The 19,099-nt window shown below is 47.2% G+C and overlaps 1 protein-coding gene across 2 annotated transcripts in view; it reads left to right on the top strand.

The window, feature by feature from the left end:
- ARMH3 (armadillo like helical domain containing 3) overlaps positions 1 to 19,099 on the top strand; it is a 186,391-nt gene that overhangs the window by 39,705 nt on the left and 127,587 nt on the right. For both annotated transcript variants that reach the window (XM_075072788.1, XM_075072787.1), the window contains exons 9-14: positions 6,103 to 6,159; positions 7,768 to 7,811; positions 10,362 to 10,422; positions 11,131 to 11,177; positions 11,947 to 12,022; positions 14,225 to 14,318. In XM_075072788.1, the coding sequence (XP_074928889.1) occupies positions 6,103 to 6,159; positions 7,768 to 7,811; positions 10,362 to 10,422; positions 11,131 to 11,177; positions 11,947 to 12,022; positions 14,225 to 14,318 (379 nt within the window). The remainder of the gene's footprint in view (positions 1 to 6,102; positions 6,160 to 7,767; positions 7,812 to 10,361; positions 10,423 to 11,130; positions 11,178 to 11,946; positions 12,023 to 14,224; positions 14,319 to 19,099) is intronic.

The raw sequence follows: 19,099 nt of genomic DNA, 5'->3' as shown, positions 1-19,099 counted from the left end.
AATGATTTGAAATTGGTCTGTTTAGAAAAAATGAGTTACCCTTCACATTTTCTTATAAAACATGGGAGTCGATGTTTTTGAGGGGAGTCAAACATTGTAAGGGGGTTTATTTCTCAGTTTGTTTCAGTTCCTGTGCTTGTCTAATTAGCTGGTAGTGTTCCTTTGGTTGTTAGCTGCAAAACTCGCACACAATCCCCAACCTAAAAGAAGTCAGTTGGTTCTGCTTTTTCCTTTCTCAGGCCTGCAGCCCCGGGCTGTTTTGGTCTCTCTATCAGCTTCGCGGCTGAAACTTTCAGCGTGGTTGAGGAGTCAGGCTCTCAAGCTGTTCCCTGCCCCTAACCCCGGTTGTTGGCCTAACTGACTGAAGAGTGGCATGGGGGATGCCAAGGCTCCATTTAAACAGGTCACACTTCTCTTCTTCCTCCACTTCCCTTCTTGCACCGAGAAGCTTGGAGGCTCCCCTTAGCAGGCTGGGTGACTCTTTTTTCCCCTCATTCCTCCTTTCTCTGTTGCCCTGTGGAAGCAGTTACTTGGTGGCTGTGTAGTAGTGAGGGAGGTAGGCGCTGAACGGTGCCCCCTAGTGCCATTAGGGAGATGAATGGTTCTGCTGGAGAGAGGGTGAATTGCAGGGGTGGCTGTACAGCTGTGTGATTCCACCATGACTGTGCAGCGAATGCGTAAATGAATTGTCATAGCTTCCTACTCAGATTTGAACCTTAGCGTTCATAAACTGAGAAGTTAGCATGAACCCTCTAAGCTTAATTACCAGCTTAGATCTGATATCGCTGCCACCAGCCAAAAATTCCAGTGTCTTGGCTCACTCTGGTCTCCCCAAAAACTTCCCTGGGGGACCCCAAGACTCAGAGTCGGGCTCTGAGTCTCACACCAAGGAAAACAACCTCCTCCCCTTGTCTCCTCGTCTTCTCATCCCCAGCTTTCCTCCCTGGGTTATCCTGGGCGATACTGTACTTAAACTCCTTGAATTACAAAAAATGGAGAGGGCAATTTACCTTCTTCCCTCCTTCTTCCTCTGAGGCTACCAGATTCACCCTCCGTAAATCTAACACAAAGAGAATTTCCCTTCCCTTCTTCCTTAGCCTACCCAGAGAAAAACTCAAACAGGTCTTAAAAAGGAAAGCTTTATATAAAAAGAAAGAAAAACGCATGAACATGATCTCTGCATCAAGGTGACAATAATACAGGGATATTGCTTAAAGAAAAAATATGAATAAACAAGCCTTATTCAAAAAGAAATATAATTTAAACATTCCAGCAAACTACACACATGTAAATACAAACCCCCCCAATAACGCCTATTGTATTTCTACCTGTACTTCACAACTTTAAATTAGAAGCTTGAAGATAGAAAGATCCCTCTCATAGCTGAGAGCCAGACAAAAGACACAGACCCAAACATTCCGTCCCTGAGTTTTTAAAAAACCCGGTTTCCTGATTTGGTCCTCTGGTCAGGTGTTTGGTTCCCTTTGTTAACCCTTTACAGGTGAAAGAAACATTAACCCTTAGCTATCTGTTTATGACATGAATGAACTCTGGATTTAGAGTGACCAGACAGCAAATGTGAACAATCAGGGCAGGGGTGGGGGGTAATAGGAGCCTATGTAAGAGAGAGACCCAAAAATCTAGACTGTCCCTATAAAATCGGGACATCTGGTCACCCTATCTGGATTGCATTTGTATGATTGACTAATATTGTTGAGATTATGTGTGTTTAGCCTGTATTTTTCCTTTGTTTTCTTTGTGAAGAATTTCTGGTTTCCATTGGTTTATTAAGTAGCTGGGTGGTCAGTGCATGAGTCCCTTTTGCTCTGCTACACTTGTGGAGGAATTCAGAATGGTTCTGGTCACTTGACTGCATGGCGTTCATGCAGTGGGGCTGCTCCATGAAGCTTGTAGTTGGGCTGTCCTCGTGGGGTTCCCTGACTGCATTTGTTTCTGCTTCTGTGCGATTTATCAGTAATTGACTTTGGTAGCTTATAAGAGATGTCCCTTGAGTGTGTATCATCTCCAGGAATGAGACTCTAACCAGGGCCGGTTCTAGCCATTTCGCCACCCCAAGCACGGCAGCATGCCGCGGCGGGTGCTCTGCAGCTCGCCGGTCCCGCAGCTCCGGTGGATCTCCCGCAGGCGTCCCTGCGGAGGGTCCGCCAGTCCCGCAGCTCTGGTGGACCTCCCGCAGGCGTGCCTGTGGATGCTCCACCGGAACCGTGGGACTGACGGACCCTCCGCAGGGACGCCTGCGGGACGTCCACAGCAGCTGCCTGCCACCCTCCCAGCAACCGGCAGAGTGCCCCCCCGCAGCTTGCCACCCCAAGCATGTAATTGGCACGCTGGGGCCTGGAGCTGGCCCTGACTCTAACTCCGGTCTGGTGAATAGAGAGTGAGTGCTGCCATGCTGCTTCTGTGAAGGTCACGGTTAGAAAAGATCAGCTTCCTCCAGAGTGCTTGGTAATATGGTATTTTTCTGTTTTCACTCAGGAGAGGCAGTTGGAGGCTGAAGATCTATCTCAGCGCTCCTAGTACTACACCAGTGATGTTCTAGTGGCTTCTCAATACTTCTAGCTTACTAAAAATGCTTCCTACCTAGCTTCTAAGGCTGGAACCCACAGGGGGAGATAGGAAAATGGCAGGTGCAATTTATTTACTCTCCTAAAACTTTAGCAAAAATCTCTTACAGGAGAAGATAAAGAACACTCTGAAACTGTGGGGAGAGATGAGAGAGATGAGCAAGGAATGCCAGGAAGGCCTAATGTAAATGGATACCTGGGCAACTCGATGTCAATTCAGATAGATCATAGTGCGAGCTAATGCACACAGAAGGGATGAACTGGAATTACTCCGATACGTGGGTGGGTTCAGAATGACTTGTAACATCTCCGAGTAGGGGATGGGTCTCTAATTCACTGTGGGCAGCTCAGGGAAATAGTCTTCTCAGTGTGCTGTGACAGCCCTAACAAGTGGGAGTGAGGGAATAGAGAATAACGCCGTTATATAAACCACCAGGGTGTGTGTGTGTGTGCGTCTGTGATCACCTCCTCTTGTTAAAAGCATTCCAGTAAGAGAAGAAGCTCACAGAAGGACAGTGAAAATTAATTAGACACACGGGAAGGGGCTCCCTTGTGAGGAGAAGTTAAAATGATTTGGTCTCTCTAGTTTGGAAGGGTGTGACTAAGGAGAGAGGTGACAGAGGTCTAGATATTGAGAAAACTGTACTCCTTGTTTCCCATCCTTCTCGTAGTAGAGCAAGAGAACACTTGAACTTAGTACACTCAAGAAAGGTAAAAGGAAATGGTTGTCAGCTGCATATAATCAGCAACTGGTGGAAGTCACTGTTGCAGGAGATTACTGGAGCAAAGACTCTATTTCGTTTTTGAAGATTATATTTATATGAAGAATGGCACATGCAGTTACTCAAAGGGCTCTTTCCTCCAGCCTCAAGGCATACGCTGGGGTCAGGGAATTTCCCCGTTCTTTTCCCATGAGGTAGTGTTGCGCAGTGAGGTGCCCTGTAGGGGTTTTCTGCCATTGTCTCAAACAGACAATACTGGATGCTGTTGGAGACAGACCATTGGTCTGTCCTGATATACCATCTTCTCTGGGTTTAAACTCCTAAATGTAACTGTCACAAGGCTGAAAGCTTGAGAGGAGGCTGGGCTCTGCCCTGCCCTGTTCCTGACTCACTGTGTGACCTTGAGCAAGGCACCGCATCTCTGACAAGCTAGTTGTAAAGTTGGGTAACTCAGTGATAAAATGTTTGATAAATCGAGGCTGCATCTGAAGGATCTTTGCTGGGCGTTTATAACCTTCCCCTGCCCCTCTTTTGTTTGTTCGAGCCAGTCCCAAATTGCCTTGGCTAGTCTCTGTATTGACGGGGAAACAACTTGGAATAAACAAACATATTTTACTAATGAAAAATGCTGTTTAAAATATTAGTGGCTTCTCTACAGGGGCTTAGTCTGGACATTTCCTTCAATGGGAGTTCAGATGAACATAAGAATGGCCAGACTGGGCCAGGCCAAAGGTCCATCTAGCCCAGGATCCTATCTTCCGACAGCAGCCAGAGCCAGGTGCTTCAGAGGGAATGAACAGAACAGGGCCGTTATCGAGTGATCCATCCCCTGTTGTGCAGTCCCAGTTTCTAGCAGTCAGAGGTTTAGAGATGCCCAGAGCATGGGGTTGCATCCCTGACTATCTTGGCTAATAGCCATTGATGGGCCTGTCCTCCAGGAACTCATCTAATTCTTTTCTGAACCCAGTTATACTTTTGGCCTTCACAACATCCCCTGGCAAGGAGTTCCACGTGTTGACTGTGCATTGTGTGGAGAAGTACTTCCTTGTATTTGTTTTAAACCTGCTGCCTATTAATTTCATTGAGTAACCACTGGTTCTTGTGTTATGTGACAAGGTAACTAACACTTCCTTATTCACTTGCTCCACACCATTCGTGATTTTATAGAACTCTATCATATCCCCCCTCAGTCATCTCTTTTCCAAACCTAACAGTCCCAATCTTTTTAATTTGTCCTCATATGGAAGTTGTTCCATACGCCTAATCATTTTTGTTGTCCTCCTCTGTACCTTTTCCATTTCTAATATATCTTTCTTGAGAGGGGGCTGCCAGAACTGCAAGCAGTATTCAAGGGGTGGGTGTACCAGTGATTTATACAGTGGCATTGTGATATTTTCTGTTTTATGATCTATCCCTTTTCTAATGGTTTCTAACATTCTGGTCGCTTTTTTGACTGCCGCTGCACATTGAGTGAATGTTTTCAGAGAACTCTCCTCAATGATTCCAAGATCTCTTTCTTGAGTGGTAACAGCTAATTTAGACCCCATCATTTTGTATATATAGTTGGGATTATGTTTTTCAAAGTGAACTGCTTTGCACTTTTCATCACTGAATTTCATCTGCAAGTTTGTTGTCCAGTCACTCAGGTTTGTGAGATCCCTTTGTAACTCTTCACAGTCTGTGTTAGACTTAACTAACTGGAGTCATTTTGTATCATTTGCAAACTTGGCCCCCCTCATGGTTTACCCCTTTTTCCAGATCACTTATGAATATGTTGAACAGCACTGGTCTCAGTACAGATCTTTGGGAGACACCACTATTTACCTCTTTGTATTGTGAAAACTGACCATTTATTTCAGCCCTTACTTTTCTGTCTTTTAACCAGTTACCAGTCCATGAAAGGATCTTCCCTCTTATCCCATGACTCCTTATTTTGCTTTAGTGAGGGACCTTGGCAAAGATTTTCTGAAAGTCGAAGTACACTAAATCCACTAGATCCCCCTTGTCCACATTTTTGTTTGACACCCGTCAAAGAATTCCAGTAGCTTGGTGAGGCATGATTTCCCTTTACAAAAACCATGTTGACTCTTCCTCAACATATTGTGTTTATCTGTGTCTGATAATTCTGTTCTTTACTATAGATTCAGCCAATATGCCTAGTACTGAAGTCAGGCTTACTGGTCTGTAACTGCCAGGATCACCTCTGGAGCCTTTTTAAAAAATTGGCGTTCTGCTAGCTATCCTCCGGTCATCTGGTACAGATGATTTGTATGCTCCTTGAATTCCAAGCTTTCAGCAGTCTGAACTTCGAAGGATTGAGCTCCAGTCCTGGCAGTTTGTGATAGATGGTTCCTTAACATATCAGGCCTTCCCTGGTGCTTCACTGAAGCAGTTATTGGCATAGTCACAAGTCTCAGACCATGGTAGCGTTCAGCCCCTGCATCACTACGTGGGCCTGCTGCATAGTGCCAGGTGTTGGTAATGGAAGAGTTGTGTGATGCATACCAAGCTATCAGAATTGATAATAAAAGGTAATATTGAACGTGTAGCTGAGCCAGTGGGGGCTCATCTCACCGAGGGCAAAGCCAGAAAGGCTATCAATTCCTTGGGAGGCTGATCAGATGGAGGGGAACCAGAGCCCAGTCGTTGAAATGTAATGAATGGTTGCTGTTGCATTGTGGATGGGGGCAGTGAGAAGAAACCTCCAGGGGAAGCTGTGGAAACTTTGCTGACTAGCCAATAGGCTCTTTTTTTAAACCAGAGACCAAACTTTCCTTTCTTCTCTTGCTTAACAGTCGGTGAATCCCTACATTGTGAAACTCTCTATTGTAGATGACGAGGCCACGCTCAACGTGAGTAACCAGCTCCTTGGAACCTTCTCCTGGGCTCTGTCCTTGTGTGTCTTGACCTAGCCAGGAGGCGTTTGTGCTACAGCAGAGAGCATTAGCATGACTGGCCTCCCTGCTAGTGGCACCTTTGAGACCTTAGAATCATAGATGATTAGGGTTGGAAGAGACCTCAGGTAGTCTAGTCCAACCCTCTGCTCAAACCAGCCCCAACTAAATCAACTTCTAGGAGTAGGGGAGAGAGACGGGTTCTTGATCAAGTAACAATTCAGTATTTAGTTGGAATAAGGACCTGGACGGGTAGAAAGGAACATGCTAAAATCGGCCATCTCTGTGTCCTCGGGGTTTGCTGCCCAAAGTGGCCCTTGCAGTCATAAGCACTTTCTCGCCGTAATAGAATCAGCTGTGCAGAGTGTAGACTTCTGCCTGGTGCAGGACAAACATATCATTTGTGTCCTCTCCATCCCATGTCAACTTAGCTTACTGTCTGCCAGCACGGGCGTGCGACTGAAATGAGAACAACCCCTGGTTCTTCTGTATTGACACTTTTCCTTAATATTGCCGAGTGGATATTGGATCTTAAAGTTTCCTTCTGAATTGTGTGCAGGGAGAGATTTGTTGTCTAGGGGTAAGAGCAGGTGACTGGGAGCCAGGACTTATTCTGTTGGACACTGACTCATTCTGTCATTTGACCTAGCTCTGCCTTAGTTCCCCCAGCTGTAAAATGAAGATCATACATAACTCTCAGAGCTACCCTGAGATTTATTTAGGTTTTGAGATCTTCTGATGAAGAGGTTTCTCAGTGTTAGTGGCCGTGTAATTTAAGATGATTTTGAGCTTCTGTTTCTTGTGTCCCATACAGACTCAGAATTGTCCCACATTCATGTAATTTTAACAGATGATGTTTTGTCCTCCTGGTTATGTGGTTGATTTGGAAGCTTTTTAAAGTATCTTGAGTTTAAATATCAAATTCAGGCTGCATTTGCAGGTATGGAAGGTCTGGAACGATGGTTTGTGAGGTTTGTCCTGCCACCTTTTACTGTAACCTTCATGATGTCTGGAATATTGGAATTAGGAAACCTTAAGCTAAAGAAGAAACCCCAGGCTCGTTTGGACTTTCCTGTTTCTGTGCCAGGTTTTTGTCTGCTCATAAGACTGAACTGCCTTGACTGTGTCACATCAGCTTATATGGTGGTCGATGGATTTTAAGCTGGCTCTGTTGGATTTTTAAAGCCTGCCTGTAGCTGAGGCTTTTACTGTGAGCTGGGGCTTAGCATCTATCTTTGCTCTGACACCAGCTGGCTTTCCAGGCTCTGTCCACTGGGCTGAGGTTGGGGGATGAGAAAGTTTTCACGCTGCCAGCTTCTTGGGGTAGATCTCTCTCCCCTGGAATGTCTGTTTAACTTTCCCAGACCTGGTTAGTGTTAATCCATGCTGACCTCTGGCTAGAGCCCTAGTGTTTTAAATTGTACCACACTCTTAGATTCCATATTTAGCAGGCTAAATTGTGTGTCGCACCCTGGGATGTGGGTGGGGGAGGAGCTTCACACAGTCAATATAATTGATTTTCTGTGGTGTGGGATTGCAGTATAAAGCCGTTCTGTATTCTTGCAGGGAATGGGACTTGTCATCGCCCAGGCATTATCAGAGTACAACAGGTAAATCCACCTTCGAAACAGTTCATTGGTTTTCAACCCAACGGGGAGTTGCTGTCCCCTTCCACCAGTGTTTTCTGTTATGGCGGCTGCTCATGGCATGGGGCTGCTGGTGCGGGTGGAGATGCTGGAACTGCCTTGTGCTTTGAAGCCCTCAACCCTCTGAGGCTGTTGCTGCTGTCGTTGCCAGAAGGAATCTGGCAGATGCGCTTCAAGAGAGGCCTGGCCTTAGGGAAAACCAGACAGCTCTTTGGTGTATGTTTCTACCATCATCTTTGTGAGTTGTCTGTAAAATCTCACGTTGTGATGTGAAAATGAATGATTCATTGAGTGCCGCTGTGCCAGAAAAATCATTGACAGCCCATCGGAAACAAACAAATCTATCTGGGAGTGCAGGAATTGCCAGACTAGATTGGATCAAGTCCATCTAAACCAGTACCTGGTCTCAGGCTGGGGCCAGGACCAGCTGCCTCAGAAGAAGCTGCAAGAAATCCATCAGTAGGAAGTGATAGGATAATCTGCCCTGGGGCAGTGTTCTCCTAACCCCTGTTAAACAGATGTTGATAATTTACTGTGCCAGAGCACTGGTAGCATGCTCCGCTACTCTCCTGCCTGCCCTGGAGGTGTAACTGACTGGTGGCCTGTTGCTTTTGTCTCTGTAGCAGACCAAAGCTGTGCCCAGCTGCAGGAGAGTTAAGTAGACAGTGTCAGGTTAAAAGGAATGGCCGGTATTCAACGCCTCTATCAAAGTAACCGGATGCTCAGAAGGACTGAGCGCTTGCAGCTCCCATTGTAGTCATTGGAAGTTGTGAGCTTTGAAAGTTAGACCACTCAGATTAAATGCTTCTCTGTGTGCCCCAGGCCTGGAAACTGTCAGTCCAGGTAATGAAAACTGATTTCCAGAGTTGCCCACTCCCTTGATTTGATTTTGGTTTTTCTTGAAGCCCCAGCTGCTGGAATTGGGAGAGCACATGAGAATCGTGGCTTTTGTTACCAAACCTCCCCACCCCGCCCAAACAAAACAAAAAAACCTCACAGAAAAGTAATTTTCTAGCCCTTGTGGTTGTGGAGAAAATTGGAAAAGCTGAAGTGAGTAGAGCCTGAGGGCCAAGAAAATAGCCTCAGATGTTTGTTTGTAAACTCTCTCATGTTTTTTGAACCCTTTGGGGTTAGTGGTTCTGGATTTCCTTACCAAATAACACCCTTGATGTAAGAAACACTATCAGTTTGTATCATCTGCTTTGCTTTTCACCATGTAGGCGCTTTACTTTTTGTATTTCATTCATCTGGACAAGTGAAGTGTGTGCAGTCACTTTTGTGTTTGTTTATTAGATAGTTTCACTTTTAGGTTTTCTCATGCAGCAGCCCAGTGCTTTGGTTTTTGTGTTGCAAATGCTGCTGAAAACCTACTTCTATGGCAACACCCACAAGAAGTCAGTCAACAGGTCCATTAATATGGTTATTAGATTTATATTTATACATAGTGAAGCAAAGAATAAAAAATATCCCTCTACTGTGATGCCCCCACTCCTTCCCAAAGAGCTGTACAATCTCTGTTCTCTGTAGCCTGCTTTTCCTCCTCCAAAGCAGTTGGTTTGTTACCCTCGCTTGCCACATTGTAAGTAATTGTAAGCTCAGATGGTCTCAGACCCCCTGGGGTTTGTGAAATAGTAAATTAAAATCGAAGTCCAAACAAATGACTGAAAACATTTTTCTTTTATGAGTTAGGGTTTTAATAAACCTTATTTCCCGGCAGTTCAGTGGCTCAGATATTTGGGAGCGTGCCTTTAAGATTTCCCTCGCTCCCCTCCTTATCTCACTCCAGGTCTTGGCTGAGCGTGGCCTTTGCCTCAGAACACAATGCTCCGCTTTCCTGTTAGCCCCCAGACTGGGCCCTACTACAGAAGGTGTGGGGGGCGGTAATACCTTTTATTGGACCGGCTTCTGTGGGGAGAGAGACCAACTTTCCGGCTTACACTGAGCTTCTTCCTCACTCACCGTGTGTGTCTAATATCCTGGGACCAACCTGGCTACCCCCCACTGCATACCTTAATCCAGGGCTGGCAAGCATGCAGAGGTGCTGGGCCGAGTCTTCATTTATTCACTGTGATTGAAGGTTTCGCGTGCAGTAGTACACGTTAACGTTTTTAGAAGGTCTCTTTCTATAAGTCTATAATATATAACTAAACTTGTTGTATGTAAAGTAAATAAGGTTTTTAAAATGTTTAAGAAGCTTCATTTAAAATTCAATTAAAATGCAGAGCCCCCCGGACCGGTGGCCAGGACCCGGGCAGTGTGAGTGTCACTGAAAATCAGCTCGTGTGTCATAGGCTACCTTCCCCTGGCTTAATCCATGGGCTGTCTGGAGCAGAGATTTGAAGTCCCTTTGCAGCTCTCTTCACAAGCTCCTTGAAAAGTAAACATGAACGTTGTTGTCGCTCTCACCAGCTCTTATCCTGACCTGAAGTATCTGTTATATAGGGATTTGGATAACATAACCCTTTTTCCGTGTGTAACAGCCCACTTTCTGTTGCTGTTTCCCTGGTTGTTCAGGCAGTACAAAGATAAGGAAGAGGAGCACCAGAGTGGCTTTTTCTCAGCCTTGACCAATATGGTGAGTGAGGAAAGAGCATTTTTTCAGTATTTAAAAGATAAATAAAGTATATGGGACTATGTGAGCACTTGATCCAAAATCCACTGAATTCAGCAGGAGTTTTTCCATTGACTTCAGAGAGCTTTGGATCAGGCTGTCAAGAGGGGAGGGTAAGGGATGCGAATGCCACCACAGATCACATTGCTGGGCTTTGCAAGGAGCTCAGTATTTTTAGGTTGAGAATCAGAAATATTTTCTTCTCCATCTTCATTTTGAAAAGCTGCACATGACTTTTTTTTAAAACAGCCTTTGTCATAAAAAAAATAAATCGCTGCTCTTCTGTAGGAACTGCCGGACCCAGAGCAGTGTTGCTGGCACAATGCGATGGGACATACATTGCCATAAACCTACAGGGTTTTGTCTATGGCTGTATGGGGAGCCCATTGAGAGATCCAGCTCTGGGAATCAGTCATCATCTTTTTTGTCATTTGAGTGGGGGTTAGCTGTCGCTACGAGACGTGTCCTGGGGGAGGCTTCTTCCAAGGGCAGCTCATGACCACCTGGAAAAGAAAGCTGTGGGACTTTCCTTGTCCTGCTCCCAACTGCAAGCCAGCCAGGGCCTTTCAGCTTTCAGATCCTGTCCAGGCCTGCTCTTGCTAGCTGCAAGCAATGACAACAGCTTTTCCTAACGTGCTTCATAAAGCTGTGCAATACTGTTTCCTTCCACAGGTGGGCAGCATGTTCATAGCCGATGCTGATGAGAAAATCTCTGTCCAGTAAGTACACAGATATTATCCACACAGTGAACGGCAATTTACCTTGCTGGTTCTGAATTGCAAACTGTCACCTGCTGCTGTTCCGTTATGGGGCCATTGTAATGTAGAAAAACAAGCAGAAGCAACGTCTGCTCTGGTCTGGCAACCAAAATGGTACCTTGCAACTGCAAACAATGGGCGAGGCTGGGACTCAAATGAAGCGTATGGGGCTGTAGGAGGCTGGCTGTGTCTGGGGAGCTTTCTGTAAAGCTGTGCATGAGTGTTGGATGTAGGGAGTGGGAGGGGAATTACTGTTCATGGAGCACCACTCTTGTGTTTGGTGTTGGAGATCATAGTGGCGGACACGGCCTCCTGCCCCAGGGAGCGCTTTCCTTTCAGATCAGGAGGGAAAAAGCTGCTCCTCCATCCACAGCCCAACATAAATAGGGGATGGTGGAGGCAGCTGGCTGCTTTGTGCTCTCAAATGCAGGGACTTGAAGGAGGAAGCAATGCTTGAGAGTGAGGAACAAGGTGAGTCCTTCGGTGGAAGGTTGAGGGAGTTCAAGACCATGGTCTTCAGAAGGGACTAGTAATTGAGGGTGCCCAACTCAATACACCTTAAATAACAAGCGCTTGGCTCTCAGAGGGTGGGCGTGTGCCACTTCTGAAACTCAGGCCTCTTGAAGGTGTTTCTGGCTGGGCTCACCGAATCATGAGTCAACCTTTGCTCTGGTGGCTGTCACTAGAGTGCAGCCCTTTCCATAACTCTGCTTTTCTGCTGCTCTTGTAGAACGAACGAGGCAATTCTTCTCGCCCTCTACGAAGCCGTTCACTTAAACCGGAACTTCATCACCGTATTGGCACAGGTGGGGCCCAATTCAGTGAGTTCCCTTTGAATTGAGGGGAAGCTTAACCAGAAAAGCGCTTCAACAGCCAATCCAGGGCAGGGCTGGAGAAGGCCAGTTAGATCAGTCAGTCCATCTTTTCTTTCCCTCGGTCATTTGGGGTTTCATTATAGTTCCTAGCCAGATAGGACCAGAAGCAGGCTAGGGCCCGGATTCAGGGTGATTTAGGATATGCAGTGCCTCTTATTTCCCACCCCACCACAGAAAAGAATTAAAAAGGTTTTTGGGAGAAGTTTTCTGGGGGATGCCTCGTGTCAGACTGACCCATTTTTGTGTCTGGGGAGGGCTGGACGTGACTCCCTTTAAACTCTGGTAATGCTGCCCTGCGGTTGGCTGGAGGGTCTGATCAGAAAGCACCATGGAAGGTGGGCTGTTCCCTGCTAGCCTGGAAGTTAGGAATCTAATCTCTGATCCCCTGTGTGGCACCACATTTCAGCAGTTTGTTTTAGAGAGTAAACAGCTACTGGAAGAGTCATCTTTCAAACACTAATTTCTGTACAAACCTGCGTGGATAATGTGATGAAGATGACCTTCTTTGTAGGAAAATTGTCCTGTCTTGAGAACTAACAGCATCAGTCTGTGAAGTGGGAGAGTAAAAGCCGGGTTTGTGTCTGAAGAGCAGTGGATGCATCCGTAGATTTGATCAGAACACTCAGGCGGATTCTCTGAATGCCCCGTGGGTTTGCGCACACAGCAGACATGGTGGGGGCAGACAGTAATGAGTCTGGTCGTGCTGCCAGCCTGTGGTTGGAGGCAGCCTTAGACGGCCCAGGCACACCAGATTTGATGAAGCCATTGGGTGGATCGTCAGTAACCCTTGTCCGAAGTAGGACATGACTTGCCTTAAAGCTCCCCAAAAATAACAGAAGACACTTCTGGCTCAAATCGCATTCTCTATCTGCCCCAGTATTGCAGGAATCTCCAACCACTAATACCTGGGCATGGCTGAACTTAGATCCACATTGTCTTTGTAGCGCCTCAGACCCTGCTTGTACTAATCTCTTGCTGCTAGGTGGCGCTGTATACCTTGGCTGACAGCTGAATTATTTTTTGGGGGAAAAAAATCCCTTGGTTTTATTCCATGAGAGAGAACCTATTTTCAGTGGAAAAAGTATTTTAAAGCTGTATTTCCTAGTTTGGACTTTGAGTGGTAGTAAGTGCCCATGCTTCCCAGAAAATGTGTGGGTTTACATCCGTCTAGTCGTTCTCCAGCACGGTCCTTAACTTTCAAATCCATTGTATACCGCACACTGTATTAAGCATTGTGAGATGCATCTGCATATAAGACATGATATGAAACAGTCTTGGTTACATCACAGCCGGATTAGAACAGAGTAGGTTCTAGAATCTCCCCAGTTCTACCAGATGACTGGAATAGACAGACGCCTGTCGCGAATCAGGTTCAAGCAGTCATTAGGCCTGGAGCAGTTAGTGAAGATGAGCTGGGGAGAAAAGGCAGTTGAGGGAAGCAGAACAGATCGATAGGGATGTTTCTGTAGTGCTGGGTTCTGTTGAACCCTTGCGCTTTTCAGCAGGGCAGGAGCATAGTCAATTGTCATTGTCTTAAAATGTGAACCCACGAAACAAATGACAATCCCATTTTAAAAGGGCAGAGGAGGATTGGAAGGGCAGGTATTAAATATTCCAGGGTCATTCTGAAACCACCTGGGCGGGGAAGGAGTGACCAGAAGCTCTAAGAGCAGTGGGTGGATTTGTGTCTTTTCCCCATCACTGTGGTATATGGGAGCCTTGCAATCCTCTCACCCCCTGTGAGGCAGGGCAGTGCTCCTCTCTGCACTGCACACACAGTTGCAGGGATTAAGGCCAGGAGGGATGACCCCGTCATCTGGTCTTCGTGTGTCCCAGCTTGGGGAATTGTTGCAGAGAGGCTAAGTGACTTGCCCATGGTTGCACAGGCAGGTTGTGGTGGAGCAGAGATTTGAGCCCACATCTCCCAACTCAGAGGCTAGTGCCCAAACCACTGGGCTGTCTATCCCCCCATGCTGCTCAGTGTGGTGGTTGAAAGCCTGCTGCCTTTTGCTCTGGTGTCTGCCGACACGTCTGCAGCCTGTGTCATCTGGGGTAATACACCTTGTGGGTATTGCTCTACGTTATGTGAGTGTATAAAATGTGTGTGTTTGAGATCATGTGTTTTTGCTTCAGAGCCATCCAGAAATTGGATTGGTGACCTTGCCGATAAGCCCAATTCCAACGACGCCAGTCACTCCACTCGGGACCACTCCACCTTCTTCAGACGGTGAGATGTTTAAGCCTCTTTTGGGGGTTAGCATTTAAAATGAGCCATAAGATAAATGGCAAAGCAGTTTTTCAAGGTGGTAGCTAAGCCATTCTGTCTGGAGAGAGATTTCCTGTTGTCTTCTTGGGAGGCCTGGTTGTTAAGCAGAGCCAGATGACACGTTAGATGGCTTTTTATTTCTGCTACTTATAAGAAGAATCACACAGACTCTCTGCTCTTGTGTACGCTGCGTAGAGGAACTACTGGCATCTTTCCCAAAGCCATAGCTAAAACCACATCTTGCTAGGAGAGGACTGACACAGCCCTCCTGTCCCAGTGTGTCTCCACATGGATGAAGCCACCCAATTCATGTTTTTTTAAGAGCTTTGTTTATGGACATGTCTGATGTTTAGGAGGTTTCGGTGGAGCTCATCTCCCAGGCAGTTAGTCACAGTGGGTGCCTACTTGTCACTAATGAACTTGTTTCCAGCTGGAAATTAACCTAGGATTTGAATCCAAGCTGTTTGAGAAGCAAGAGCTATTTCTTTTTTGCCTCTGCCCATTCTTCAGCCTGGCTTTTTAAATGATGGCTTAAACTGAGATCTGGGAGCCTGGTTGTTTTAAACAAGATACTTTAATGTGTGCATTAATGCATATGAGATCTGTATAGACCAGCTCTTTCTTTGAGGTTGTGTAGACTTAACTCACTCTGAGAAATCCAGCAGCATTACACTATCAGTGACTGAAAAAAGTGGTTAACAGAAGAATTTAGTCTGTTTGAACAGAGCGCAATTTGGCAATGTCTTGAAGCGAGAGCAGCATGGGTTACCCTCTTGTATCTGCTCTTCAGGTCATTTGATATCTTGGCTGAAGACTATTCTTCTCCAAACGGATGAATTCTGCCTGGTTACCATAGATATCAAAAGCTTCAGTTGAAAAAAAAGCTGTCTCGAACCTCCCCGTGTATGTGTTTTGTGTGATGCAGTGGGCCAGGCGCTTCATATGCTTCCTTTCAGACTGTACGTTGCTAATGTATCCACCCACGCACTTCGTTACACAACCGACAGGATTGTGCTTACCTACAACTAGCTTTATTTTTTTTTTTTCCATTTAGTGAAAGAAGTCAGCCCACTTTGAACAGCCGCTGCGCTCAGCCCTCACTGCCGGCTCCCTACTGCTCAGAGGGTTATTAAGCTTAAGAAAAGGGAGTTGATCTTAACTTGCAGGGATCATGTTGAGAGGCATTTTTCATTTACATTCCCTGTTGTCTTATCTCTGATCCAGCCTCTCTGCGATGCCAAGGGCTTGAGCCTGGGTTTGGTTTAACTACGGTGCTGCTCCCCAGCAGTGCTGTTACTTTCAAGCTATGTCAGAATTCCTCTCATTTTGCAGGATTTTCAATTCAGCTGTAAAATTTGCTCTTGGCTTAGAGTTAGCACAAGGCATTTCAGCTTTAGAATGGATAGCTTTTTTTCTTGCTTTCTGGTGCATTAAAAAAAAAAAAAGACCAAGCTGTTTTCAAGATACAGAGCATGGAAAAATCCATGTATGGGTTCCGGATGCTCTTCTGTGCAACTTGGGTTTAAAAACAGGCTCGTGTTCCGAATTGAAATTCCTCCAGCTATTAGCCTGTAACATTAATTAAGCCCTTTAAAATGTCAAAATAAAACCTATGCCTTCATAAAAAAGCTACAGCTGTAGGGTTACCTGGGTTCAGCAGTGATGGATTCTGCAGAGTGATTTTTTTTCATAAGACTGTTTCTGTTTGCTGTGAACTGTGCATCCGTAATATACAAATCTATGGTGTCTGTCACCATGGTATCTAAATGCTGATTTGCTTACTGTTTAATATTCAACAGCATACATCATAGTGGCTCCGGTAGGAGCCATTCTATTGCCGACCTTGGCTAAATCTTCATGAGCAATTCATAATGTTGGGGGTAAGAAAGTTTCCAGTTCCATAGCAGAGGGGTGCACGGACTTTGCTGTTTGAGAGTCATGTTAGCAACATGTCAGGAGCCTCTGCATTAAATGGAGCCGCTTGCAGACCCTGGAGAAGTGCAGCCCCCAGAAACTGAAAGCCCCATCCTGCACTACTCCTGTCACGGAGTGTGGGGGAGTCTGGTCCGGCACCCCTCTTCCTGGGACTCCACAGAGACTCAGCCAGCCAGTAAAACAGAAGGTTTATTGGACACAGGAATGCAGGTTACAGCAGAGCTTGCAGGCACAGTCAGGACCCCTCAATCGAGTCCTTCTGGAGTTTCAGGGTGCTTGGATCCCAGCTTAGGATACCCGGAATTCCACCCGCACAGCCCCAAAACAAAACTGAAACCAACTCCCTCCTGCCGGCCCCTTCCTTTGTCTAGCTTCCCGGGCAAAAGTGTTGACCTTCCACCCCCCTTGCCTAGCTCAGGTTACAGGCTCAGGTATAGTCCCTCCCCTAAAGTCCTCCCCTGCTCTCCCATCCTCCATGCAGACAGCCCCTACTCCATCACAACTTCAGTTTGATTCAAACTGCCAGGCCCCGTTGGCTGCTTGGCCCCGTCTCTCTGCGGACTGCAGCTTTGTGCTAGAGATGAGCTGCATGTAACCCCCACTCCGGTTTGGCTCCTCTGCATGTCACTGCTGGGTTTGATCCCCTTGTTTCCTGCCTTGCACATTCACATAGACTGGAATGTCGGATTGCTTTTAAAAATAAAAACATCGGAAGGGATCTGACTTTGAGCCGCAGAGCCAGAAATCGGAACTGGGGCTGGAACTTTCTTGTGACTTCAGTCCCCTGTTGCTGGGCGTGGAACACTGGTCTGCTAAGGACCGTGTGCTGCTGTGCTCGGGGCAGCTGCTGTTCAGGGCTTAGAGCAGAGGCCCTGGACTCTGGGTGCCTGGGTTCTATTTCTGGATAGGTCCCTTCCCCCTTCCGTGCCTGTTTGCTCCTCCGAGCTCTAACCCTTCCTTATCTCGCTGCGGCATGGTGGAGTTTGACCGGGAGAGGCGGTCTGTGTGTGTATTTAGATTTATTGATGTAAAGGCTCCTGGCCCAGCCTCCAAATGCATTTTACATAAATTAAAAATACAGTCCACCTACAGGATCAAACCAGCAGCCTCTTCTCACCCCAAATCCTCGTGCAAGCTCCAGCTACTTTTCTCTCCCTTAAAGGCCAGGCTGATAGATAGGCTGTGTGCATGCTCTGCAGGCAGATGGAAAAGAGGGAGTGGGCGCCCCTTGGAGCTGCTAGCAGCTCCTTCTCCCATCCAAAAGTGGGTCCAGCTCATGCCTCTAATGAGACCAGGTCTGTGCCCTTATGGCCTGAAAAAAGGGGTCCCGCAAGTAAGCAGGTCTCAAGCTCTTTAGGGCTTTAATTGGTCTAAACCAGCACCTTGAACTCCAGCTGGAAGCCCCGAGGCAGCCAGTGCAGCTCACAGAGTGGTGATGTCACACTGTGCTGCTTAGCAAGCAGGCTGCGAGGTCCTGCACCAGTGTTGGTGCCTTGGCTGATGTAAGGGGTAGCCTCTGCGAAACGGACATGGCCCCTGGTTGTCGAGCGAGCCTGGACTGCGTGTGCGGGGGAAGGACACACACAGTGCTTTTGTTCTGGGGGAGCTGTCGGAAGAGCAAAGCGGGAGAGCAGCGGAAGGGGCTGTAGAGAAGCAGCGTCCCAGCAAACACTGGGGCAATTGCTGGGCAATGGCACCTGCCCAAAATGACACATCTGCTTTGCCAGGCAGGAACTAACTAAAAAACTCTTTTCAGTAGCGAGACGGGGAGTGGGTCAGTTGCCAGGAGCTGCCCAGAGGGACAGGCCGACAGACGCTGTGGAGACAGCTTAAGCTAGTTGGGTCTTCCCCAGCTCTTGATTTAAGACCTGAAATGCCCTGGCTCTGCAGGGAGCAGGCTGTTTGGCCGCTGTGCTAACCGCTGGTCACTGTTCCGGGGGGCAGTGCTGGCTGCAGCACAGTACAAATAGCAGGGTGGCCCTGGCGGCCTGGCTGAGGCTAGGCAGCCTGGTGTGTACCTGGGGTCTCAAATGGGATTGTACTGAGGTGGCCTCCTCACTGCTCACCCCTGCAGCCATCAATCCAAGCTAGCGCACGTGTGTCTTCCTGCGCGGGGAATCACACCTCTGACTGCAGTGTAGACTAGCCAGTCAGACCTGCCGAGATGAGCATGGCTGATCACAGGGTGCTGCAGCCCAGTCTGAGAACAAGAGAACTGCCTGAGTCCAGCCCAAAACCGAGGTGATTGGGGTCTGGGGCCTGAGGGGAGGGGCAGTTAGCCAGGTAACTGGCAGCCGCCTGCAGAGCACACTGCAGACGTGTCTCGTGTTGAGGTGTCAGGGGCATGGGGGATGGGAGCAAGGTCTGTATCAGAAATGCTCACCCCCTCCTGGCCTGATGCAGCTTGGGGCAGATATCTCCATGTGGCTGTTTAGTTTCGCTATCATAAACCGTGATCACCTGGCTTCTGTCTGCTGTAAATCTGTAGAGCTGCTGCCTGTAAAGCTTTAGTTTGGGAAACATTGGTGGGCATTTAAAAAAAAAAAATCTTTGCATTGACCTACAGCAAAGCTCCTTGGTCATGCAGCACCTCTCTGTGCTGCAGCTTTTCCGCTCTGGACTGTTCCTTCAGGAGAAGGGGGCAGTTTTCAATGCCCCTGTCATAAGCATAAATCTCAGTTCTGAACCTTAGCGTCCAAAATGTGGGTGCTTGCATGAAACCTCCAAGCTTAATTACCAGCTTGGATCTGATAGCGCTGCCACCAGACAGGAATTACAGTGCCTGTCTCACTCTGGTCTCCCCAAAA

Source organism: Chelonoidis abingdonii, chromosome 16 (genome assembly GCF_003597395.2).
Source record: "Chelonoidis abingdonii isolate Lonesome George chromosome 16, CheloAbing_2.0, whole genome shotgun sequence".
Classification (NCBI taxonomy): domain Eukaryota; kingdom Metazoa; phylum Chordata; order Testudines; family Testudinidae; genus Chelonoidis; species Chelonoidis abingdonii.
Note: the sequence above shows the minus strand (reverse complement) of the source record. Positions and strands in the feature narration are given on the sequence as shown.